Source organism: Oncorhynchus mykiss, chromosome 23 (assembly GCF_013265735.2).
Source record: "Oncorhynchus mykiss isolate Arlee chromosome 23, USDA_OmykA_1.1, whole genome shotgun sequence".
In the NCBI taxonomy this organism is placed as follows: Eukaryota; Metazoa; Chordata; class Actinopteri; order Salmoniformes; family Salmonidae; genus Oncorhynchus; species Oncorhynchus mykiss.
In genome coordinates this window covers 34,887,406-34,915,243 of record NC_048587.1, presented here as the reverse complement: position 1 = coordinate 34,915,243, position 27,838 = coordinate 34,887,406, and the positions used below count along the sequence as shown (strand labels likewise).

At 42.0% G+C, this 27,838-nt stretch overlaps 1 protein-coding gene across 2 annotated transcripts; it reads right to left on the bottom strand.

Moving 5' to 3' along the window:
- Positions 1-6,099: 6,099 nt before the first annotated feature.
- Positions 6,100-25,922, bottom strand: LOC110502643 (eukaryotic translation initiation factor 4E). 2 transcript variants are annotated; one of them, XM_021580852.2, is made up of 7 exons: positions 25,531-25,922; positions 23,318-23,418; positions 13,572-13,667; positions 12,953-13,016; positions 8,592-8,705; positions 8,076-8,215; positions 6,100-7,318 (listed from the first exon to the last, which is right to left on the bottom strand). In XM_021580852.2, exons 1-7 carry the CDS (start codon positions 25,546-25,548, stop codon positions 7,204-7,206), a joined length of 648 nt encoding a protein of 215 aa, XP_021436527.1. In that variant the 5' UTR covers positions 25,549-25,922; the 3' UTR covers positions 6,100-7,203. The 2 variants fall into 2 exon arrangements, with proteins under 2 accessions (XP_021436527.1, XP_021436526.1); XM_021580851.2 differs by having other exon boundaries at positions 25,516-25,920.
- Between the last annotated feature and the right edge of the window lie 1,916 nt (positions 25,923-27,838).

Genomic DNA, 27,838 nt, shown 5'->3' with positions numbered 1-27,838 from the left:
AAAACATGTAATGTCAACATATCTAAGGGGAGTCTGATTTAGCTATTCCCGGGGTATACTGTACAGAGTTGGGGTCAATTATGGGGTCAACCCTGATACTGTATATGAGTTGTGTCCACAAAAACATCCCCCTTGCCTCACTCATATGTGGGAAGATGTGGAAACAAGTAGTGCTGACTCTTTACGCTTGCTCAATTGTCTGAGGAAATGTACAAACACAATGAATGTCAAAAACGTGCATACCTCTGGAACACAAGTATTAAGTGTTCTTAGAACACAGGCATGACTCATATCAGTGGTGTTCGGTACAGTAGGTGTTGTCCCATCATTATATAATTACTATGGCATTGTGGGGTGTTAACAGTTATTGGCTCCCAGGTGGTATTTGCGTGGGGACAGGTGTGTACTGTAGGTGCACAGGTAACTCTGGTGGAGTTTGAACCGGAGATGTTTGGGAAACCTAGTCATTGTGTTGTTGACTCTCACTGTGGACTGATAGCTGTCTGAATTTTAGGGTCTTGGAAGAATGAATGTCTGTTGGGTGTGTGCACTGGCTGAGGATGACTTAGGAATGTACAGAACAAGAAGTACTTGAAATTGATTAGCCTACTTTATGTACAAAGGGTGCATGATTATAACAAAAGATATATAAATAGGTTTTTATTGTCACTTACCCCAGATAGCTGCAGTGAAATGTGTTGTTCTACAGAGTCAGCCATAGTAGTACGGGTCCATTGGGGCAAATTAGGGTTAAGTGCCTTGCTCAAGGGCACATTGGCCGATTATTCACCTTATCGGATCAGGTATTCGAACCAGCGACGAACACTCCAACCGCTAGGTAAGCAATATGGCAAGGTGAAGCTACTATATCCAATCCTTTGAGATCTACATACATTGCAGGGGTAGGGAACGATCTGGATTTCAACAGAGCAAAAGTAGATACTGGGTGCATTTCAGATTCTGTGCATTTTATTGGGAGATTATATGATGTTCATACAATATGTTTCCTGGGATTGTTATTAAACACTTCTACAGGCTTTGTACAGATCTGATTATCTATTCAGACCAGAGCAGTATACTATGTTTGAATCAAGTTCTACCTAGGGTTTTCTAAAGCTAGCAGGCTACCATCTTCACATTCCAGCCCAGGCTTCATCTGTAGAGACCACCAGCGATGCTAAAACCAATGACAACTACGTGCCGTTTAAGGGATTGTTAAATAACTGTTATAACTATTTGGTTTTAAATAGTATCACCTCTTGAAGAGCATAGTAGTCAGAACTACACATTTCCGATTATTCCACATTTAGCTCTATCATCAGTTGCACAGCAAGTTACTGCATGCTTTTCATGATCAGTAAACATCCATTGATCCTCATCCTGATAAAGTTGTCAGTCGGACTACTGTCATCACCACTAGATGCCAAGCAAATATAGCATAGCCATCTAGTTTATCCCCTGAAAGTTAACTTGTCTAACTTGCCATATGGATGTGATCTGTTATCATGTTTGTCAACATGAATCGTGATTAAACACTCTCAATGTTGAAAAGGGGATAAAATAGTAGGCCTACATTGGTTGGAGAAAAAAATACATGAGCACTACTTAACTTACCAATATGTTTAGCCAACTGTACAACGTTTCTACCGGTAGCTTGCATTGTAAACATTATGCCCATAAGCTACCGTACATCGGCAAATGCAACATTCTGCTGGCACGTTTTAGAGGAGCTTGGAGTCTCGTTGTCCCCCAGCAGGCAAATCGAACGCTCTCCACGTTATAACGACCTCGAAGCGTACTCCAGCAGGTTTAGGAGCGCGGGCATGTCGCAAGTGGCTTGACGAACGCTGAACTCTTCATTGCCACAATGCTGACACATCAACCTATATGTGGACTCCGTGCCACATAAAGACAAGTGCTCTTGAAAATTCCGCAGACTATGCTGTGAAATGTTGAAGTGCCGTCTTTATTTTATTACTTATCGTTCATGCCTACTGTTAACTCTTTGGCATGCTTATCTATGCACAAGCACATTTTTTCACACCCATATGAATACAATTAATGTGTTATGTCATACACTAGCTTTACTGTGTCAAGTTTCAAATGGATTCGGTCATTAAATGTGTAATGTGATAGGTATTTTAACATTACAAATGTTGAAAACACACAAAAATATTAAACTTTTGAATCCGCCGTTTTACTCAAATGAATGGGATGATGAAGCAATCTTTGCAAAAGGGAGGGGTTCTGATTTCATTTATCCTGAACTTGCAGCTCTGAAGTATTTGTTCAATTATTCATGCAAATTTTTTGACAAGCAGTTCAAGAAATGAACTGTGAGAACTGTTAGAGCCCCCTGGATTGATGACGAATAAAACAACGCTATGGTTCGAACAAATGATGCAAAAGAGGTTGGTTGACATACTGTACATTGAGAAATGTTGTGGCTAAACTTAAACTAACAAAAATAAATTATATTACCAAACCAAGATAAATGGTACAGTTAGTGTGACAGAGGTGGAAAAACTATTGTTATTCATCAATAATGATAAGCCACCAGGTATAGACAACCTTGATGGGCAACTATGGAGAATGGAGGCAGACTGCATTGCCGCCCCTATTTGCTATATCTTTAGCCAAAGCCTAAAGGAGTGTCCCCGCAGGGGTGGAAGGAAGCTAATGTAATTGCCCTGCATAAAAAAATTAAAGCACCCTTTGCTGGCTCTAACAGCCGCCCAATCAGTTTGAGAATTGTTAGTAACTGATAGTAAACTGATGGAGAGAATTGTGTTTGACCAAATACAACGCCATTTTTCAGAGAAAACGTTAACTACTGACTTTCAGCATGCATAAATAAAGAAGGGTACTCAACTTGTACTGCGCTGACTCAGGTGACTGATGATTGGTTAAAATAAATGGATACCCTTACAAAAAAAGATTGCAGTCAAGAGTGCAGTATGCTGCAAATACTGCGTCCAAAAGAACAGTATTTTTTACTAAAGTAATTTTGCCGTATAACTGCAGTTATTCTGCAATTACTGCGTCCAAAATACCACGGTAGACTGCAGTTTCAAAATGGCAATATTTTTTTGTAAGGTGATACTGTAGTTGGAGCTGCATTGTTAGATTTCAGTGTAGTCTGATGTCATTGATCATAAATTGTTATTGAAAAAACTGCCATCACATGGTTGGAGTTATTTATCCAATATAACCCAGTGTTCTTCAATGGGAGCTTCTCTAACATAAGATATGTACAGTGTGCTGTGCTGTTAATGTTTTATATATTTTTTTACAAATGATTTGCCACTGGTCTTACACAAAGCTAGAATTAATATGTATATGGATGATTCCACACTTTTGTCAGCACCCTAAGCCAGTGAGCTCACTGAAATTCAAAATAATGTGTTAGTCAGTATCAGAGTGGGTGATTAATAACAAACTGGTCTTCAGTACATCTAAAACTAAAAGCATTGTATTTGGTTCAAAACATTCTCTAAGACCTAAACCAGAGTTTTGCATAAAGGGTGTAACCATTGAACAAATTGAGGAAGCTAAACTCCTAGGTATAACATTGGAAGGTCAATTATCATGGTCACGGTACATTGACAAAGTTGTTGTAAAGATGTCTGTTATAACAAATCAACTGTACTAGTTGTTCAGGTTCTGCTCTGGTCTTGTCCCAACTTGATTACTGTCCAGTAATATGGCCAAGTGCAGCAAAGAAAGACCGAGCAAAGCTGCAGCTGTCTCAAAACAGAGCAGCACGTCTTGCCCTTAACTGCACATACAGAACATCAACAACATGCATGCCAGTCTTTCCTGGTTGAGAGATGAACTGCTTATCTTCTAGTTTTTTTTATAAATATTAGTCATAAATTCTAGATTGTCTGCATTATTATATAACATACAGCTGACACCCATACTTGCCCCACAAAACAAGCCACCAGGGGTCTCTTCAGAGTCCAAGTCCAAAACAAATTCACAGCAATGCACAGTGTTATACAGAGCCATAATCACATAGAACTCCCATCTCCAATTACTCAAAAAAAAAGGGGAAAAAAAGTACCTTTACATTAAAAATAAAATAAAAAACATCATGGCACAATAGGGACTGTGACATGACATACAAACACAACCTACACAGTATTTAGTAGTATTGTTTGTCTATTGTATTTACAATTTGTGTCACTGTTCTTGTATATTAGTGTATTAGTGTTTGCTACTTGTGTTTTATGTTTTTGTGTGGACCCCAAGAAGTGTAGCTGCTTTTTAAGCAAAAGCTAATGGGGAGCCGATTAAACCAATAATCAGACACTTAATTCAGGATCAATCGGGGTTAGTTCTAAAGGATTCATTACCATAAAAATGTACCTGTCTAAAAGGTGAGCCACTTTCGTGGTACCGGTTATCCCGAACTCAGAACTCAGTTGACCAAAGTTACCTAACTAACTGCTCAAACCACATATCAGTGCATTCAGAAAGTATTCAGACCCCTTTACTTTTTCCACAGTTACATTACAGCCTTATTCTAAAATGTATTAAATAAATAGTATTCCTCATCTACACACAATACCCCATAATGACAAAGTGAAAACAAGTTTATACATTTTTGCAAATGCATTAAAAATAAAAACATAAATACCTTATTTACATAAGTATGCTATGAGAATCGAAATTGAGCTCAGGTGCATCCTGTTTCCTTTGATCATCCTTGAGATGTTTCTACAACTTGAGTGGACTCCACCTGTGGTAAAATCTATTGATTGGACATGATTTGGAAAGGCACACACCTGTCTATATAAGGTCCCACAGTTGACAGTACATCAGAGCAAAAACCAAGGCATGAGATCAAAGGAATTGTCCGTTGAGCTCCGAGACAGGATTGTGTCGAGGCACAGATCTAGGGAAGGGTAGCAAAACATTTCTGCAGCATTGGTCACAAAGAAAACAGTGGCCTTCATTTTTAAATGGAAGATGTTTGGAAACACCAACACTCTTCCTAGAGCTGGCCACCTGGCCAAACTAAGCAATTGGGGGAGAATGGTCTCGGCCAGGGAGATGACAAAAAACCTGATGGTCACTCTGACCGAGCTCTAGAGTTCCTCTGTGGAGATGGGAGAACCTTCCAGGAGGACAACCATCTCTGCAGCACTCCACCAATCAGGCCTTTATGGTAGAGTGGCCAGACAGAAGTTACTCCTCAGTAAAAGGCATGACAGCCCGCTTGGAGTTTGCCAAAAGGCACCTAAAGGACTCTCAGACCATGACAAACAAGATTCTCTGGTCTTATGAAACCAAGATTGAACTCTTTGGCCTGAATGCCAAGCATCACATCTAGAAGAAACCTAACACCATCCCTACGGTGAAGCATGGGTGGCAGAATAATGCTGTGGGAATGTTTTTCAGCGGCAGAGATTGGGAGACTATTCAAGATTGAGGGAAGATGAACATAGTGAAGTACAGAGATTCTTGATGCGCGCTCAGGACCTCAGACTGGGGCAAAGGTTCACCTTACAACAGGACAACAACCCTAAGCACGCAGGAGTGGCTTCGGGACAAATCTCTAAATGTCAGAGTGGCTCAGCCAGAACCTGGACTTAAACCTGATCGAACATCTCTGGAGACCTGAAAAATAGCTGTGCAGCGACACTCCCCATCCAACCTGAGAGCTTGAAAGGATCTGCAGAGAAGAGTGAGAGAAACTCCCCAAATACAGGTGTGCCAAGCTTGTAGCATCATACCCAAGACTCAAATCTGTAATTGCTCCCAGGGGTACTTCAACAAAGTACTGAGTAAAGCGTCTGAATACTTATGTAAAAAAAAAAAATATTACTTTGAATACATTTGAATTTTTTTCTAAAAGCCTGTCTTAACTTTTGTCATTATGGTGTATTGTGTGTAGATTGAGAAAAAACAACAAATTTGATACATTTTAGAATAAGGCTGTAACTTAATAAAATGTGGAAAAGTCAAGGGGTCTGAATACTTTTCAAATGCACTGTATGTGGTATATGGCTCTGATCATGTATAATCTGTATATTGAACGCACCCCCATGACACTATAGGAAGTGATGCTAAACAGACGACACAGAAAAGGAGACCGTGTGGTTCTGGTTTTAATGCAAAGCACTTAACCTTTACTTGAAAGAAGGTAATATACATCCTGGAATTACAGATAATAAAGATACATTATAAGCTAAATCATTTCACGATGGATAGATATCCTTTTTTCTCCACTCGCACAGGCCCCAGAGTAGTGCGAAATGTTCTACAGTTTGTTAGGAAGAAAACGGTAAGAAGCAGACCTAAAACTTGTCCAGGCATCTTTACTTAGTATGATACACTGTAAAAAATGTTCTATATTATGAAGCAGTAGTCCATGTCGTTAACCTCCTCAAAAACAAAAAAATTGTAAGGAACTCAGTTTCTTTTTCATGGTTGTCCTCCAACTATGTAGTTCAACTGCAATGCATATATCATAAATGCATGTAAGGGAAACAAAAGTTCAAAATAGTTCTACAAGCAAAGGATCCACAATCCCAGCATGGCTGAAACTATATGTGGCCGTTCTTCTGTTACCGCTACTATTCTTTTACACAAAAACAAATTAAGGTACCGTTGTCTTTTCTGCAACAGGTGCATCTGCAATCCCTTCTCATGCCAAACACCTCCAACTAAAGAAGGTTAAAACGCTGGTTGCCCTTTAAAATCTGCTGAATGAATCTCGTCTACTTTTCTATCCTGGGTGGTTGGTGAGAAACACTTTTCATAACAGGGAATGATCATAAACTCTGCATGAGAAAAGGAAAAGGTTTTACAGCTAAGAAAGTTGTCTGTCTTTTAATCAAGCCATAAACGACAGATCTTCTCCTCAGTTACGTTAGTAGGGGGAAAGCCACTGGTATTATTAGTCACATATACTCCAATTCTAAAATTAACTAATTTAACGATCTTCTAGCTCAAATCCCAACAGCTTCAGCTGACGCTGTCCTTTCTTTCTTTCCTCTTCTTCCCGACAAGACCCGGAGGTTAGCCAGCCGGTCCATCGGGTGTCAGGGAGGCGTCTCTAATTTTATATACGTTTCAACAATTCTCTCGTCTGTAAAAAGGAAGGACACTAACAGCAGTTGACAACTGAAAAGTATTAATGGGTTGGTGATGCAGGGAGTTGATAGTTGAGCTGAGATTGGGGGTAGGTGTTGATCAGACTGAGTACATGTTCTTGGTGGTGGAACCACTCTTGCTAGACGTGTCGTCATGTGACTGGTAGCCAATCAGGAGCTTGATGGGGATACTCAGGCGCTCTTTATACTGTTGTCTGGAGAGAGATGAGTGAGATAATATTGAATAGGTTCTCAGTACAGTCTTACATACATTGTCTCTACTTAGTGGGCAACTAGAAACAGAGCAGTACTGTTAGTCTCAGAACCGATGGCATTTCTGCCAACTACACACTTTTTGCACTTCCGGGTTAACTTAAAAGAAAACCTTTTCATCTGAAAAGTTTCACACATGAATAACATACATATATATATATATATGATTATCTGAACTTGTTCAATTCACATAATATACAGAATTTGCTTATGTGCCAAATGAAATGTGTAATTGGTGGATAAAAGTGTGTGTGCGCACGAGACTCAATTGGGTTCTCAACTCCTCACGTTCTTTCCTCACCTCCTTTTGAAAAAGGTCAATGGTAAGCGAGGAAACGTAGAAACCAATGCGCGCGTATGAAATTAAGCAAATTCCGTTTACAGGGGTGCAATCCCAAAATACATGTGTAAAGTGGTAAAAAGAGATTAGCTTTTTGATAAAACAATAAGCAGCATATTGTTTTTAATCAATGTGTGCACGCTTTTCTCCTTCTAGAAAACTGTGGTTTCAAAGGGTGTGTGGCTGATTTCAAAACTCTTTGATACACCTGAGCATCCTCTACTGGAGAAAGGCATTCGAAGAAGAAAATCCTCTTCACTTATTAACAAAGTGAACATTTATCCGTTTCCAAGTCACAGAGGAGTGGAGGAAAGGACAGACTTTTGCCCAATTGACAAAAGGCCAGAGAGATGACCTACCCTATTGTCACGATGGCTTCCTTGTTCTGACAGTTTCCGGTCCAGATGGATATTTTATCTCCCTTGGGTCGGATGTTGACCACCGCTCCACACACATCTTCACTGGCCTCGTCAAATGACTCGCCGATTAAACACAACAGCTACAACACACACACAGTACATGATATTATGGAATTAATTAAATGTTATTTACGTGTTAAGTTGCCCTCTAGCAATCCATTCCATACATTAGATTATTTGACAATACTTTGGAAGTATAGTCATGGACAGTTACAGCAGGGTTGTGTTCATTAGGTACCATATGGAAGAAAATTGACTGACTGGACCATCCAAAAATATTTTTGTGTCCTAATGAACTATTCCAAACTCAGAGCCGTATTCGTCAGGGCACACAACGGGAAACATTTAGCAATGAAAATGAGCTTTCAGTTCAGGTAGTCCATCCTTGTTTCAGTCCCATTTTCTTTCATTTGGTGTCTAAGAACAGGACCCAGGTTTAAGAATAATGATGCTGACCGTCTCCATCCAGTAGCGGTCGAGGTCGATTTGTCTCTGCTGTTTGCTGAGGGTCATCAGCCACCTCCCACCCAGCTTGTTCTTGTCATCCTCCCACATTGGCTTCACCCCATCCTGAAACACACAGAGAGCAGTAGGGGAACGTTAGGTAACTTGACCCCAATCTACATTCTGAGCAGGGTTTCCATTAGCCGGCAAATTTTGAGACATGTCTTACCTTGCCTTAAAGTAGCCTATACGCAAAATCAGAGTTAGACATCATAAAAGGAAATCAGTTGAATGAAATAAATTCATTAGGCCCTAATCTAGGGATTTCAAATGACTGGGAATACAGATAAGCATCCGTTGGTCATAGATCCTTTTAAAAAAGGTAGGGACATGGTTCAGAAAACCAGTCAGTATCTGGTGTGACCATTTGCCTCGTGTCCGACTCAACTCCTTTGCATAGAGCTGATCAGGCTGTTGATTGTGGCCTGTGGAATGTTGTCCCACTCGTCAATGGCGGTGCGAAGTTGCTGGATATTGGCAGGAACTGGAACACGCTGTCGTACACGTCGATCCAAGCATCCCAAACATGCTCAATCGGTGACATGTCTGGTGGAGTATGCAGGCCATGGAAGAACGGCCATTTTCAGCAACCAGAAATTGTGTACAGACCCTTGCGACATGGGGCCATGCATTATCATGCTGAAACATGAGGTGATGATGGCGGCTGAATGGCACGACAATGGGCCTCAGGATCCCGTCACAGTTTCTCTGTGCATTCAAATTGCCATCGATCAAATGCAATTGTTTGCTATCCGTAGCTTATGCCCGCCCATACCATAACCCCATCGCCACCATGGGGCACTCTGTTCACAACGTTGACATCAGCAAACCACTCGTCCACACGACACCATACACACTGTCTGCCAAATGCCCGGTACAATTGAAACCGGGATTCATCGGTAAAGAGCACACTTCTCCAGCATGCCAGTGGTCACCGAAGGTGAGCATTTGCCCACTGAAGTCTGTTATGACGCTAAACTGCAGTCAGGTCAAGACCCTGGTGAGGACAACGAGCAAGCAGATGAGCGTCCCTGAGACGATTTCTGGCAGTTTGAGCAGCAATTCTTCAGTTGTCTCAATTTGAGACGTCTGTGGCATTGTGTTGTGACAAAACTGCACATTTAAGAGTGGCCTTTTAATGTCCCTAGCATAAGGTGCACGTGTGTAATGATCATGCTGTTTAAATCAGCTTCTTGATATGCCACACCTGTCAGGTGGATGGATTATTTTGGCAAAGGGGAAATTCTCACTTACAGTGATGTAAATACATTACGTGCACCAAATTTGAGCGAAATAAGATTTTTGTGCATATGGAACATTTTTGGGATCTTTTATTTCAGCTCATGTAACATGAGACCAACACTTTACATGTTGCGTTTATACTTTCGTTCATTGTGTATTATCATTCGCAATGGATGGCCAGGTACTTCTATGCGTGCTCAGGCACACACACTCCCTCAACATTATCAGGACAGAAAAACCAGGCATGCTCATTGCTCACATGGAGCACTCCAAATAAAAGACGATGAAAAAAAAAAACGCATTACTGATGGTTATGAAATAAACCAAAACTTGTTTCTCACAAGTGTAGCCGGTTGTGAACTCCGCAAATAACGTTTCCACTCTGAGAATGAGAACGGCAAATGACAAATACATGCATTAAAATAAATGTAACCAAAATGGGGATTAATAGTACATTTACTACTGGTGACATGAAATGGGTAATTTTTTTAATCATCTAAGTGCAAACAATTCACACAATGAATATGCAAGTATTGGCAGGAGACAGCTGAGCCATTCTGGAGAGACTTTGCCACACACCCCTCCCCTTCTTGTCTCAACAGTTTAAATTATACTCAAGACACATTATCTTTACACATACAGTGCCTTGCGAAAGTATTCGGCCCCCTTGAACTTTGCGACCTTTTGCCACATTTCAGGCTTCAAACATAAAGATATAAAACTGTATTTTTTTGTGAAGAATCAACAACAACCACACAATCATGAAGTGGAACGACATTTATTGGATATTTCAAACTTTTTTAACAAATCAAAAACTGAAAAATTGGGCGTGCAAAATTATTCAGCCCCTTTACTTTCAGTGCAGCAAACTCTCCAGAAGTTCAGTGAGGATCTCTGAATGATCCAATGTTGACCTAAATGACTGATGATAAATACAATCCACCTGTGTGTAATCAAGTCTCCGTATAAATGCACCTGCACTGTGATAGTCTCAGAGAAGGAGCACTGTGCAAGCGATAATATTGAAATGGAAGGAGTATCAGACCACTGCAAACCTACCAAGACCTGGCCGTCCCTCTAAACTTTCAGCTCATACAAGGAGAAGACTGATCAGAGATGCAGCCAAGAGGCCCATGATCACTCTGGATGAACTGCAGAGATCTACAGCTGAGGTGGGAGACTCTGTCCATAGGACAACAATCAGTCGTATATTGCACAAATCTGGCCTTTATGGAAGAGTGGCAAGAAGAAAGCCATTTCTTAAAGATATCCATAAAAAGTGTTGTTTAAAGTTTGTCACAAGCCACCTGGGAGACACACCAAACATGTGGAAGAAGGTGCTCTGGTCAGATGAAACCAAAATTGAACTTTTTGGCAACAATGCAAAACGTTATGTTTGGCGTAAAAGCAACACAGCTGAACACATCATCCCCACTGTCAAACATGGTGGTGGCAGCATCATGGTTTGGGCCTGCTTTTCTTCAGCAGGGACAGGGAAGATGGTTAAAATTGATGGGAAGATGGATGGAGCCAAATACAGGACCATTCTGGAAGAAAACCTGATGGAGTCTCCAAAAGACCTGAGACTGGGATGGAGATTTGTCTTCCAACAAGACAATGATCCAAAACATAAAGCAAAATCTACAATGGAATGGTTCAAAAATAAACATATCCAGGTGTTAGAATGGCCAAGTCAAAGTCCAGACCTGAATCCAATCGAGAATCTGTAGAAAGAACTGAAAACTGCTGTTCACAAATGCTCTCCATCCAACCTCACTGAGATCGAGCTGTTTTGCAAGGAGGAATGGGAAAAAATGTCAGTCTCTCGATGTGCGAAACTGATAGAGACATACCCCAAGCGACTTACAGCTGTAATCGCAGCAAAAGGTGGCGCTACAAAGTATTAACTTAAGGGGGCTGAATAATTTTACACGCCCAATTTTTCAGTTTTTGATTTGTTAAAAAAGTTTGAAATATCCAATAAATGTCGTTCCACTTCATGATTGTGTCCCCCATACAGTTTTATATCTTTATGTTTGAAGCCTGAAATGTGGCAAAAGGTCGCAAAGTTCAAGGGGGCTACTTTCGCAAGGCACTGTATTTTAGATGCTTTTCACTGACAGCCCAGCTCAATAAGCAACTAGGCCTATTGCCACACGCACTGCCCAAATGGCGGGCTTCCCAAATAGGCATAGGCCTACGAGCTTGTGATTTGAAAGAATCCATAGCAAATTTTTTTTTACAAGAAGCTAATGATCCTTGATTCCTCTGTGGCTAAGTTCTGCTTTCTGGTGAAGTATGTGGAATGATTTTTTAAATAATTCTGTATAGACAGGAGAAATTAAATAATTTTGGCAAATGTATTTCCATTTTTTCCCTATTAGACCCACCACTATGCCATTTCTCTCCTGTTCTTCTGGTTTTCATAGCAACTTTCTTTCATTGTCCAGAAGCCAAAGGCACAATCCTAGTCACATTAGCAACACATCTTAGTTGTTGCATCTTTAGATCCCCCCCCCCAGTTTTCCGTCTCTGTCACAAATGGATCCACTATCAGGTGCGTTGTTTACAATGGTGTTTTCCCAGGTGGGCTGTTTTGCCAAATTGTATTTTGGGAAATGTTTGAAAATAAAATTTTGTTGGCTGCTTCATTACATGAGTTGCATTTTCTGTTAAGATGCATTACCATAATCTAAATGTGATTTCTGTCATTCTGATCACCATGGGTAGACGCCCTAATGGGTTATGCACCCAATGCATATGGGTCCAGTACATTTCTCAAAATGGCCTGTAAATTAAAATCTTCCCGGACATATTGTCCGGCACCACATTTTCTTAATGGAAACCCTGATCCTGGGCCCTTATTCATAGTGTCTTAAAGTAGAAGTGCCGATCCAGGATCAGTTTTGCCTATCAGATCATAATAAGATTTAAATGGACAGGAGAAACCTGATCCTAGATCATCACTCCTACTCTGAGATGGTTTATGCATACGGGCTCTGATGTTTTCATTTAACAGAACAGTGACAAGTCCTCTGAAGGGATACGGTTTGTTTCAGAAGTGAACTTACCTTAAATAAGCAGTAGTCACAGCCAAAGCCCAACTTGCTGGGCTGCTGTATGTGGTTATATAATCTACAACACAAAACCAAGAGGCACACTTAAACAAAAGGCCCATATGCAACAATATTAGACCCCACGATTATAAATATCAATGTCCTGTTCCATGTTATTCTCCATCATTTCTATTTGGAGACAACTAATGACTCATTTGGGCTCCTGAGTGGCGCGCCGGTTTAAGGCACTGCATCTCAGTGCTAGAGGCGTCACTACAGAGCCCGGTTTGATTCCATGCTGTAACACAACCGGCCATGATTGGGAGTCCCACAGGGCGGCGCACAATTGGCCCAGGGACGTCCGGGTTAGGATTTGGCCGGGGTAGGCCGTCATTGTTAAAAATAATATATTAAAAAAAGTTCTTAACTGACTTGCCTAGTTAAATAAAGGTTAAATATATAGAATAATAATAAATGAGGCACAGATAGCAATGCAATGCATAGAACTGCCAGTCCTTTACTCCACATAGACACTTGTATCAATTCTGTACAACGCACTCTGATTGTCATGGTTACGTCATAGCGTGGAGAGGAGAAAGAGGATAAGGAGAAGAGAAAGAGGACGAGTACTCACGCCCAGAAGTCTTCCACTGTGTCAAACTTTGCGATGAGACGAAGGTTCTCTGTCCAGCTTTTGCTCTTGTCATTTTTGAAATACCACAGGGCCCATCTGAGGAGAGAAGACTCAGTCAGAGATTTCCTATCGTGCTCCCCAGTACCCACAGACAGAACAGGTTGGACGTTTACTGTCATGAATCAGCAGTCATGACAGAGACCTGATTGCAGTAAAACTCCATGTGAATGTTGAGTAACCGTGATCTCCTCTTATGCACTCTGGACATGCGTTGGTAGTACCTAACTCGTTAATGACCATCAGGTAGCTAATGGGCTAGTACTCAGTGCTCAATTGTCCCTCTAACCACTCTGACAATGCAACTGCATTCAAAAACTCAACCTCACCATGATTGAGCAATTTGAAGAAAATAGTTCAACAACTGTTTGAAACTTAGTGGAAAATATGGCGTTGTAGATGTTGTTTCAAAGCCTAACAACGAAATGGACAGCTTTCTAAGATTGATTCATTAAAAACGCATATTAGAGTTTATGCATACACATAGCTCAGACATTTATACAGTGCATTCAGAAAGTATTCATACCCCTTTACTTTTTCTACATTGTTACGTTGCAACCTTGTTCTAAAATTGATTAAAATATATATTTGTCTTATCAATCTACACATAATACACCATAATAACAAAGCAAAAACAGGTTTTTAGAAATTCAGCAATTCAGTTTTTAGAAATTAAAAGTTAACTGGACGTAGCCATTCGTCTAGTGCAGTGGTCCCCAAACTTTTTATAGTCCCGTACCCCTTCAAACATTCAACATCCAGCTGCATCAGGGTCAGCGCACTCTCAAATGTTGTTTTTTGCCATCATTGTAAGCCTGCCACGGACACACTGTACACAATACATTTATTAAACATACGAATGAGTGTGAGTTTTTGTCACAACCCGGCTCGTGGGAAGTGACAAAGAGCTCTTATAGGACCAGGGCACAAATAATAATAATATAATAATAATCAATAATTTTGCTCTTTATTTAGCCATCTTATATACAAAACCTTATTTATTCATAAAACATGGTGAATAACTCACCACAGGTTAATTAGAAGGGTGTGCTTTAAAGGATGCACATAACTCAGCAATGTTGGGTTGTATTGGAGAGTCTCAGTCTTAAATAATTTTCCACACAGTCTGTGCCTGTATTTAGTTTTCATGCTAGTGAGGGCCAAGAATCTACTCTCACATAGGTATGTGGTTGCAAAGGGCATCAGTGTCTTAACAGCACGATTTGCCAAGGCAGGATATTCTGACTGCAGCCCAATCCAGAAATCTGGCAGTGGCTTCTGATTAAATTATATTTTCACAGAATCGCTTGTTGCAATTTCGATGAGCCTCTCTTGTTCAGATATCGGTAAGTGGACTGGAGGCAGAACATGAAAAGGATAACGAATCCAGTTGTTTCTGTCATCCGTTTCGGGAAAGTACCTGCGTACTTTCAGGGGCGGCCGGTAGCCTAGTGGTTAGAGCTTTGGGCCAGTAACCGAAAGGTTGCTAGATTGAATCCCCGAGCTGACAAGGTAAAAATCTGTCGTTTTGCCCCTGAAGGCAGTTAAACCACCGTTCCTAGGCCGTCATTGTAAATAAGAACTTGTTCTTAACTTTTGGGATAGGGGGCAGCATTTTCACTTTTGGATGAATAGCGTGCCCAGAGTGAACTGCCTCCTACTCAGTCCCAGATGCTAATATATGCATAGTATTATTAGTATTGGATAGAAGACAATCTGAAGTTTCTAAAACTGTTTGAATGATGTCTGTGAGTATAACAGAACTCATATGGCAGGTAAATGCTGAGAAAAAATCCAAACAGGAAGTGAGAAATCTGAGGTTTGTAGTTTTTGAACTCACCCCTATCGAATACACAGTGGGATATGGGTTACTTTGCACTACCTAAGGCTTCCCCTAGATGTCAACCGTCTTCAGAACGTTGTTTCAGGCTTCTCATGTGAAGGGGGGCCGGATGGGAGCTGTTTGACTAAGGGGTCTGCCTGCAGCCTCGTTCTCAGTCACGAGCTTTCACATGAAAGATAGCTCTCGTTCCATTGCTTTTCTACAGACAATGGAATTCTCCGGTTGGAACATTATTGAACTTTTATGATAAAAACATCCTAAAGATTGATTCTATAATTAGTTTGACAAGTTTATTCGACCTGTAATATAACTTTTTGAACTTTTAGTCCAACTGGACCAGATCGCGCTTTTGGAAACACCCTAACAAAAGAAGCCATTGGACATAAATGTACATAAATAATGGACATTATCGAACAAAACAAGCATTTATTGTGGAACTGCGATTCCTGGGAGTGCATTTTGATGAAGATCATCAACGGTAAGTGAATATTTATAATGCTATTTATGAATAATGTTGACTCCCCAACATGGCGGATATTTCTCTGGCTGGTTTGGGCTCTGAGCGCCGCTCTCAGATTATGCTTTATCCGTAAAGTTTTTTTGAAATCTGACATAGCGGTTGCATTAAGGAGAAGTTTATCTAAAGTTTCATGCATAACACTTGAATTTTCATCAACATTTATAATGAGTATTTCTGTGAATTCATGTGGCTCTCTGCAATATCACTTCATGTTTTGGAACTACTGAACGTAACACGCCAATGTAAAATAAGATTTTTAGATATAAATATGAACTTTACCAAACTAAACATACATGTATTGTGTAACATGAAGTCCTTTGAGCGTCATCTGATGAAGATCAAAGGTTAGTTCTCTCTCTATTTGTGCTTTTTGTGACTCCTCTCTTTGGCCGGAAAAATGGCTGGGTTTTTCTGTGAGTTGGTGGTGACCTAACAATTGTTTGTGGAGCTTTCGCTGTAAAGCATTTTTGATATCAGACAGTGGCTGGATTAATGAGAATTGTATCTTTAAAATTGTGCCTAATACTTGTACGTTTGAGAAATTTGATTTATGAGAAGATTTCTGTTGATTTGTATTTGGCGCCCTGCAATTTCATTGGCGAGTAACTGACTGGCCGAGTTAAATTGATTTTATTGATGTATGATATTAAGTTAAAATAAGTGTTCATTCAGTATTGTTTTAATTGTCATTATTACATTTTTTAAATATATTTTTTATTTTAATTGCCGATTAATCGGTATCGGCTTTTTTTTTGGGTTCTCCAATAAATCGGCATCGGCGCTGAAAAATCATAAATCGGTCGACCTCTACTCTGAATAGTTTAAATGACATTTTGGGGAAGCCCAGCAGTGTTCAAGTTGAATCGTTCACGGGCCATGCCCAGAGTGCCAACCATTCTGGTTGAGGAAATCTCCCGGCGCGCCTGGGGGAGCACTGCTGACGCAGAGGGAAGGGCCATAGTAGTTGAGTGATTTCCACTAGCCAGTGTTTCTCTGTCCAATGTGGTGCTATTAGTATGAGAGAGAGAGACCCTTCTCCTGCACTTTGGCTAAAGGTGGGCGAAATCAGGGCCAGTGGGGGGAATGCTTCCAGGATGACCCGTGGCCACTTGTGGAGGAGTTCCGTGCAGTTTGTGTGAGCAGAACATCAATGGGGTCCCCACACCCCTCTGACCGTTCTGCCCTTGTGGGTTGCACCCCAACCTGAGAGAGGCGCGTCCGTCGTGACTACTTCTCTGGATAAAACAGTGCACATCTTGGCACCCTGTGACAAAAACATTGGGTGTCTCCAGGAATGCAGTGCTACCATGCAATCTATAGAATTTGTACACAGTGATGGTTATAACGTAATGAGCTCAGACCTAGAGAAGAGATCCAGCATTGAAACCCTCTCATATTCAAGCATCCTAATGGGATGACTACTAAAGCCGATGCCATCAAATCTAACAGCCTCAGGCATGTTTTGAAGGGGACCAGGTTCCCTCTGCGAAACAGTACTATGCAATTCTGGAATGTTCTTATACAGGGTTAAACCTAGAAAAGAGATTGTCTCTGACCGTGTCAGCGTGCATGTACCTTCCAGGGGATCTTAAAAGGTTAAGTGGGGTCGACCTGGGTGTGGCGAGGCACAGGGCTGTGTCTTCCTGGGCAGACAGAGCTGGAGGTCTTCACCCTTCCTCATTTTCTCTGTGCACCGTTTCTGCATCATCTCGACTGTGGGACCGAAAAGGCATGCCCAATCCCTTCCATGCCAACACAGGCTAACACCGACACACCTTGGACAGGGTTCTCGGCGGAGAAAGATGTACTCCAGTCACAGGTAACCTCTTCCAGACATTCTGGGAAGACTGGTACTAATTGCCCGTTTGGCTTTGGGTATCCTCTTACCCTCGTAGCGGGATGTGGTGGTTTTCGCTACTGCATTAGACCAGGAAATCACCGGTTTATCTGAGAGTTCACACACATCCTGCAGGTCCACACCGAGAGCTGGTGGGGATGGTGCCCTGCCTGCGTGTTCAGTTTCGGATTCCCCAGCAGGAGGTTTGGTGGCCTGAGGAGATGGAGTCTGTTTCCGTCAGATGATTCCAAAAGGAAACTGTCGGAAAACACTATGTTGTCTCCAAATCAGGAAGCCTGGCAGGGAGGTCGCGAGGTTGTTGCTGGAGTCCTCCAAAAGCGGGGCAATGTCTTCGAGCTGGTCGCCCCAGCCAGCTAGCAGTCGCTTCTGGATACCCTGTGGGGATATCCATGGCCTCTGATGAGCCATCGGGGATGCCAGACCCCATGTTAGGGTCCTGTTGACTCAGGCTAGCTTGGTGTGCTAGCCTGTGACAGAAGCTCTTCACGGTGAAGGGGGCACAATGTGCACAGGAGCCAGGGGAGGCTAACACTTTTTGGGCATGTTGCAGCCCAAGGCATGCGGAGCACAGTGTCTTTGGCCGATATCTTGTTTCCACAGGAGCAGAGTCATCTCCTCGTTTAGGGTGGGTGATGCTTTTCTCGCCATAGCTGGAATGCTATGTTTTTAGCTGTCAGAAAATGATTAGCGTGGTAGGCTAGTCCGATAACCCACTAATCACTAGGGATCTCCGACAGTGGCACTCAGTGAAAAGAAAAGATAGCTTGGTGTAGCTAGTAAAAAGAGAAAATGGTCATAGTAAAACCACAAAAGCTTAAAAATATGTCATTCTGCCCCTGAGCAAGGCAGTTAACCAACTGTTCCCCGAAGACGTGGACGTCGATTAAGGCAGCTTGCCGCACCTCTCTGATTCAGAGGGGTTGGGTTAAATGTAGAACACACATTTCAGCACAATACATTGTTGGACAACTGACTAGGTATCCCCCTTTCCCAATCATGGCTGGCATAGTGTAATAAAGGCTTCTGACAAATAGGCTGGGGTCATATCCAATAAGTTAAACACTGAAAAGAATACTAGAAAGAGAACAGAGCGCAAGCTTTTTTAGCGACTTTCTCAAATCATCAATAATGTTGAGAAACAAGACGATGTGTGCCATGACTCGTCTGGTGAACCAGGGTGAGGTCACAGACAGACGCGTAAACAAACACTAATGTGTCACTTGAGGTAAAGTCTGTGGACTTATGGACTATTAGGAATTACCTCCACTAGGTAATTCCTACTGTAGTCATACAGTGTGTGTGTGTTGAGTGACTCCAGACTTCCTATCCCTGGTATCACCCTGAAAAACATAATAAACAGGAGAAAGAGATTTCACAAGGCAGTGTTTGGCCTTGTTTTTTCTCTGGTGCAGACACCCCAAAGTAACATTCAGAGAGCTGTAAAGTAACACCAAAACCAATAGAATCTGAAATCCACTGGACTAAGATCACATTTTCAAACAGGACAAAAGACCAGAACGAACCATGGAGTTTTAAAGCATCATACTAGTCCAGAATCAGTGGCTATGGAGGAACAGCTTCCACCTGAGAGGCAGGGACAGAACAGACGGAAAGGTCTAGAGAGTGTCTATCCTGAGGCTGTGCTCTATGTCAGCAGTTCTACCCAGCCTGCTGTACTGCCTACAGTAGTCTATGGCCTAGGGCCCTATTGAATAGACAGCCACTGGATGGGATGTGCTAGAAGAGACAAAAGTGGTGGTATCACAATGTCACATCTGTAGAGTGCAAGTATGATAAGCTTTGTTCTTCAGCTGTGAGAATGTAAAGGGAATGTAAAGGGAAATATGGAAAAAACATTTTGGGAAGCACCAAAGCGTTTTATTGGCCTAGTGAGCGTGACCCTAGTATCCCAACTGGGTTGTGTTCATTTGGGCACACAATAACGTGTGTTAAGATGTTTTTTAACTGAAATCAAAACTTAATTTGACAAGCCCAGCTGTCCTTTTCCTTGTTTGGTGCCAATGCCTAATGAATAAACACAACCCTGGCGTCAACTATGAGCAGCAAGTGTGTTGTAATCAGCAGCCAGTTATCAAAAATGTAGAACTATTGTACCAAACAAGCACTGCTTCAAGCTGAAACATCTACAGGACCCACTTAGAGTGCATTCGTTAAGTATTCAGACCCCTTGACCTTTTCCACATTTAAAAAAAGTATCATCATCATCATCATCATCAATATACACTCAATTCCGCATAATGACAAATCAAAAACAGATTTTTATAAATGTTTGCAAATAAATATATATATATAAAAATGAAATATCAAATAGGCTGTGTGCTTAGGGTCATTGTCCTGTTGGAAGGTGAACCTTCTCCCCAGTCTGAGGTCCTGAGCGCTGTGGAGCAGGTTTTCATCAAGGATCTCTCTATACTTTCCTGTGTTCATCTTTCCCTCCATCCTGACTAGACTCCCAGTCCCTGCCGCTGAAAAACATCCCCACAGCATGATCATGCCATCACCATGCTTCACCGTAGGTAGGCCAGGTTTCCTCCAGATGTGACGCTTGTCATTCAGGCCAAAGAGTTCCATCTTGGTTTCATCAGACCAGAGAATCTTGTTTCTCATGGTCTGAGAGTCCTTTAGGTGCCTTTTGGCAAACTCCAAGCGGGGTGTCATGTGCCTTTTACCGAAGAGTGGCTTCCGTCTGGCCACTCTAACATAAAGGCCTGATTGATGGTGTGCTGCAGTGATGGATGTCCTTCTGGAAGGTTCTCCCATCTCCCCAGAGGAACTCTGGAGCTCTGTCAGAGGGACCATCGGGTTCTTGGTTACCTCCCCAACCAAGGCCCTTCTCTCTCGCTTGCTCAGTTTGGCCGGGCAACCAGCTCTAGGAAGAGTCTCGGAGTTTTTGCTCTGACAGGCACTATCGACTGTGGGACCTTATATAGACAGACGTGTGCTTTTCCAAAATCATGTCCAAATAATTGAATTTACCACAGGCAGACTCCAATCAAGTTGTAGAAACATCTCAAGGATGATCAATTTCTAAAAATGTGTTGTCGTTTGGTCAGTATGGGGTATTGTGTGTAGGTTGATGAGGAAAAACATTTATTTAATCAATTTTGAAATAAGGCTGTAAGGTAACAAAATGTGGAAAAGGCTAAAGGTTCTGAATACTTTCCGAATTACTTGTAAGTCATGTATGCTTAACACAGCTACTGTACACCACCTGGGTCAGAGAGAAAGTCTCAGCTACTTGCTGTAGTGTGTCACGGGATACAGTGGCAGACTATGCAGTTTCTCTGTGTATTAACCTATGGTGAATAATATGGCAATCACTAACAGAGTAGATTCAATTAGGACACATTCTATCTCTTCTAGTTCTATCTGTGATGCTATATAAACTTGTTATTCTGCAAAGTAATACGCTTATGTTTCGGGCTACCTTTGTCACTGATTGTTGCATGTGCTGATTACCACAAGAATTTGTCTCCCTGGAAAAGGCACTAATTGTAATGCCTAAACAGAGACATACAGACTAGAGGTTGACCGATTAATCGGAATGGACGATTAATTAGGGCCGATTTCAAGTTTTCATAACAATCGGAAATCTGTATTTCTGGACACCGATTTTGCAGATTTTTTTCTCTTTCTTACACCTTTATTTAATCTTTATTTAACTAGGCAAGTCAGTTAAGAACACATTCTTATTTTCAATGACGGCCTAGGAACGGTGGGTTAACTGTCTTGTTCAGGGGCAGAACGACAGATTTTCACCTTGTCAGCTCGGGGGATCTAATCTTGCAACCTTACAGTTAACTAGTCCAACGCAATAACGACCTGCCTCTTTCTCGTCGCACTCCACATGGATCCTGTTACGCGAATGCAGTAAGCCAAGGTAAGTTGCTAGCTAGTTAAACTTATCTTATAAAAAACAATCAATCATAATCACTAGTTAACTACACCTGGTTGATGATGTTACTAGATATTATCTAGCGTGTCCTGCGTTGCATATAATCTGACTGAGCATACAAGCATACAAGTATCTAAGTATCTGACTGAGCGGAGGTAGGCAGAAGCAGGCGCGTAAACATTCATTCAAACAGCACTTTGGGGCGTTTTGCAGGTCTTCATTGTGCGTCAAGCATTGCGCTGTTTATGACTTCAAGCCTTTCAACTCCCGAGATGAGGCTGGTGTAACCGAAGTGAAATGGCTAGCTAGTTAGCGCATGCTAATAGCGTTTCAAACCTCACTCGCTCGGAGCCTTGGGGTGGTTGTTTCCCTTGCTCTGCATGGGTAACGCTGCTTCGAGGGTGGCTGTTGTCGTTGTGTTTCTGGTTCGAGCCCAGGAAGGCGCGAGGAGAGGGACGGAAGCTATACTGTTACACTGGCAATACTAAAGTGCCTATAAGTACATCCAATAGTCAAAGGTTAATGAAATACAAATGGTATAGAGAGAAATAGTCCTATAATTCCTATAATAACTACAACCTAAAACTTCTTAATAATAATTCCTATAATAACTACAACCTAAAACTTCTTACCTGGGAATATGTTAAAAGGAACCACCAGCTTTCATATGTTCTCATGTGAGCAAGGAACAAGCAAGGAACTTAAACTTTAGCACGTGTTGCACTTTTACTTTCTTCTCCAACACTTTGTTTTTGCATAATTTTTTTAAATTGAATTTTTACCCCTTTTTCTCCCCAATTTCGTGGTATCCAATTGTCCAACTATCTTGTCTCATTGCTACAACTCCCGTACGGGCTCGGGAGAGACGAAGGCTGAATGTCATGCGTCCTCCGATACACAACCCAACTAGCCGTACTGCTTCTTAACACAGCGCGCATCGAACCCGGAAGCCAGCCGCACCAATGTGTCGGAGGCTACACCGTGCCCCTGGCAACCTTGGCTAGCGCGCACTGCGCCCGGCCCGCCACAGGAGTCGCTGGTGCGCGATGAGACAAGGAGATCCCCACCGACCAATCCCTCCCTAACCCGGACGACGCTAGGCCAATTGTGCGTCGCCCCACGGACCTCCCGGTCGCGGCCGGTTACGACAGAGCCTGAGCGCGAACCCAGAGCTCTGATGGCACAGCTGGCGCTGCAATACAGCGCCCTTAACCACTGCGCCACCCGGGAGGCCTGTTTTTGCATTATTTAAACCAAATTGAACACGTTTCATTATTTATTTGAGGCTAAATTGATTTTATTGATGTATTATATTAAGTTAAAATAAGTGTTCATTCAGTATTGTTGTAATTGTCATTATTACAAATAAATAATACAAATAAAAAAATTGGCTGATTAATCGGTATCGGCTTTTTTGGTCCTCCAATAATCGGTATCGGCGTTGAAAAATCATAATCGGTCGACCTCTAATACAGACAGAAGCACATGCGCGCACACACACACCACACACACACACACACACACACACACACAAACACAGTGGTGTCCATACTTATTTTGCAAGGGGTGTTTGATGTACTGCTGAGAACCAGCAACCACAGGTGGTGCAGTGAGGATAACTTCAGGTTGGGGCTCTTCTGTTTCAGGTGCATTCTGGATGGGATGACACCAAAAACATTAATCAATACAATATAAGCTGTTCGCAGGAAACCTGACAAAAATAATATCCTTAGACCCATCCTGCCAATAGTTCTAAACATTTACAATCATAACAAAATCAAGGATAATCATGTATACTAACTACTTCTGATACTAGATCAATACTAAATGTGCAGTTATACCATCCATGTCTGACTAGAATATACAATTTTGTTTCAAGCCAAACCTAGAATTTCTGCCATTTCTACTACTGAATGATGCAAACAATGACTCAACATGCCTACTGAATATCTACCAACATCTCTGTAGGAGTGGTGAAGATCTAGACTTTCACTATTGAAAGATCAAGAACAAGCTCCGACTGACACACTGCCCTAATTTGAGTGAGGAGACATTGGGTAGATAGACTGCTCAATGGCCTTACTGAAGAGCTCAGTGACTTTCAATGTGGCACCGTCATAGGATGCCATCTTTCCAACAATTCAGTTTGTTAAATTTCCACCCTGTTCAACTGTATGTCCTGCAATGCACAATGACGCTGTAGGTGTGATGGAGGCATAAGATCATCATGCGCAATGTCATGTATCGGCTGGAGTGGTGTAAAGCTCCGCCGCCATTGTACTCTGGAACAGTGGAAATGTGTTCTCTGGAGTGATGAATTACGCGTCACCATCTGGCAGTCCGACGGACTAATCTGGGTTTGGCAGATGCAAGGATAATGCTACCTGTCCAAATTCATAGTGCCAACTGTAAAATTTGGTGGGAGAGGAATAATGGTCTGGGGTTGTTTTTTTCATCGTTCAGGCTAGGCCCTGTAGTTCCAGTGATGGGAAATCTTAACGCTACAGCGTTCAATGACATTGTAAACGATTCTGTGCTTCCAACTTTGTGGCAACAGTTTGGGGAAGGCCCTTTCCCGTTTCAGCATCACAATGCCCCTGTGCAGGTAAATACAGAAATGTTTTGTTGAGATTGGTGTTGAAGAACTTGACTGGCCTGCACAGAGCCCTGATCTCAACACTGTCTAACACCTTTGGGATGAATTGGAACGCCGACTGGGAGCCAGGCCTAATAGTCCAACATCAGTGCTCGATCTCACCAATGCTCTTGTGGCTGAATGGAAGAAAGTCTTGGCAGACATTTTCAAACATCTAGTGGAAAGTCTTCCTAGAAGAGGCAAGACTTGTAGCAGCAAAGGAGGGTGGGAGAAGAGACTTATGGCAGCAAGGTGGGGGACTTCATATTAATGCCCATGATTTTGGAAAGAGATGTTCGATGAACAAGTGTCCACATTCGTTTGGTCTTGTAGTGGACTTCAATTGACTGGGAGGCTCACTCACTAATGTTATCTGGCTAAACCCCTTTCAAACACTAATGTTGGCATCTAGCTACCTAATTAATTAATGTCAGAGTATGTCGTATAGCTAACGTTAGTTAGTTTACATAGCTAGCTAGGTAACATTAGCTAATTCAAATTAGGAACACCATTTAGCTAACGTTAGCTACCTAGCCTAGAAAGGAAGCTAATAATTAGCCAACTAGTTAGCTACAGATATTCGAATAGTTAATGATAGATCCGTTGCAAATTCATTACGATTGGCCCCAGAACAGGTATTTACATTTGGAAAAATCCTTCCGATTCAAAATGGTCTAGGTAGCCCCATAGCAACTAGTTAGCAACTTAATGTAAAACTTAGCTAGCACAGGCAGCGCGGACACACGTGTCCAGATGTCACCAGTTTGATTAGTGTAAATAAAACCGTTCACAAATACGATTAATATATTTGAAAGGACAAATTTAAAATTATAGGTGGTATGATATATCAAATTATATTGAATTAAAGATCCAAATGTGAACCACCGATGTCCAGTCCCTCCTTATGACCAATGCCACCCCCTAAATCCATCGCTAACGTTAGCATCCATTGCTAAGCATGTTGGAACCAGACACCCGAGGTTTCAGCTTCCGAAGCCAAATATTCAATTGAAACCGGGTATATTTAACTGTCATAAGATTAAACTTGATATAAAAACATGATTGGTTTATTTTTTGTCTTATGTGTCGTGTGGTACCACGAAATGTCCATATACCTCAATCTCGCTTACCGGCTCCGAAGTCGCCATCTTGCCTGTCAAAATTAACCTGTCCGTTCCGCGTTAGTGCGTCACGAACCACTAAAAAAATCTACGGAAACCGAGTAAGCCCACTATATCTGAGGGTATACTTTCCGCGCGCAGGACTTGTATCACTATTTATGGCCAATTAAAACAACTCTTTCAATCTCCATTACAGACTGATAGGTAAATATGTCACTGTGTGACAAGGAAATGTGTTGACTTCTGTTCACAAAAGAAAATTCCTGACATTTCGAGTAGGCCTACACGTATATCAGGAGTATTGCTATAGGTTGTGTCTGAAGAAAGATTATCTATTATATTGACCAGATTGATATTCAAGTGGCGGCTCTAACTAACAATTAAAATTAATGTCTTAAAAAATGGAAGGCAGTTGGCAGGCTTAATTATACCAGATATTTTAGAGAAAGGAGATGGGAATCCCGATGGACAAGAGTGGAAAAACGTATAACGCAGCAAACTGTCGACCAATCGTGTTCACGTCGTCAAACTGCTTCACGCGGTTGATAAACTAATCGCAGGCAATTCCTTCTCAAAGTCAGGGTATGAGTCTTGAAACGTGCCTATTTTCCTCGAAAGTAGATAATGTCACGATTCCAAAGCTGTACAATGTTACAGATAGCAAGTTAATTATCTCACATCTTGGAAAATAATTATATTGTTGTTCGTCTTGTTGACGAAATTCATGCTAATGTTGGATTTTTGAGCTAGCGCCCAATTCACTCCTTAGAGGAGAGCTCGCCTTTGTCCCAAAATAGCCCAGAATGCACCGCGCGGTCTGTTGCCGTAGCATGAGCAACGTCCACAATGGTTGTTAATAAGAATCCAATTAAGTTTTCTATCTCCTTAAAAATATCTCTGATTATACCTCACTGTCGGGAGCGGGCCGCTCTCGGGAGGGGGGCAAGATCAGGTGGGATCACTCTAGCCAATGAGAGGGCAGATACGCGGAGCAACTGCGGAAGTCCAGAGAAGACATTAATAAAATACAATAAATCCCTAATTATGTCGCGATTACAACTTATTTATCTCGTGATCATGATGTAACAAAAGTTGTTTTGTTGGAACTCCCGAGTGGCGCAGCGGTCTAATACTAGAGGCGTCACTGTAGACCCAGGTACGATCCAGGGCTGTATCACAACTGGCCGTCATCGGGAGTCCCATATGGAGGTGCACAAATGGCCCATAGGGGGAGCAGCATGACCATTGAGAGGATGTGGGGACCAAGTGAAGTACAAAAAAAACAATACAAATTGTAGTTAAATTGTAATAATATACATATTAACAACTGCAACAGTGATGCATGTTGTTGATTCATAATCTTGAATTTCATGATTTCTGAGTGGATAGACTATTGTAAGTATCTAAAGCCAGCTACATCTGAATCAGCCGTCTGAGTTTGTGTTTGATCTAAGGTTTGATACTGGGCAAGAAGGGATTGTCTTTGGGCAGCAGGAGAGATAATGTAGTTCTAGTGGTGACTATTCAGCAGCCTGATGGTCTTAGGGTAGAACTAATTGGCCAGTCTTTCAGTTTTTGCAATGATGCCCCTGTACTACCCATGTCTGAGGGATTGAAGCAGGAAGAAAATGGCATTGCTTGGGTGGCTGGGGTCCCCGATTATCTTCTTGGCCTTCCTTCGACACCTGGTGTTGTATGTGTCCTGTAGGGCAGGCAGTGTGCACCCAATGGTGTGTTTAGCTGCATGTATAACCCTCTGAAGATCCTTGCGGTCCGCGGCGGTGGATTTGCCGGACCAGGCTGTGAAACACCTGGACAGTATGCTCTCGATGGTGCTCCTGTAGGACACTGTGAGGGCCCGTAGGGATAGGCCAAATTTTTTCAGCATCCTGAGGTTGAAGAATCGCTGTCGTGCCTTCTTCACTATGGTGTCCATGTGGTTAGGCCATTTCAGCTTCTCTGAGACCGTCTCCACGGCGGCCCCGTTGATGAGGATGGGGGTGGTCCAGCCTGGTTCCTCCTGAAGTCCACAATCAGCTCTTTTGTTTTGCTAACGTTGAGGGAGAGGTTGTTTACCTGGCACCACACCGCAATTGTGCCTACCTCCTCCTTGTAGGCTATCTCGTTGTTGTTGGTAATTAGGCCTACTATTGTCATGCCGTCAGCGAACTTGATGATGGAGTTGGAACTGTATAGCACTATGTGACATCTGCTGATGTAAAAAGGCTTCATAAATACATTTGATTTCATTTGATCGGTGTGAGGCCACGCAGTCGTGGGTACATGGAATACAGGAGGAGACTGAGGACGCACCCTT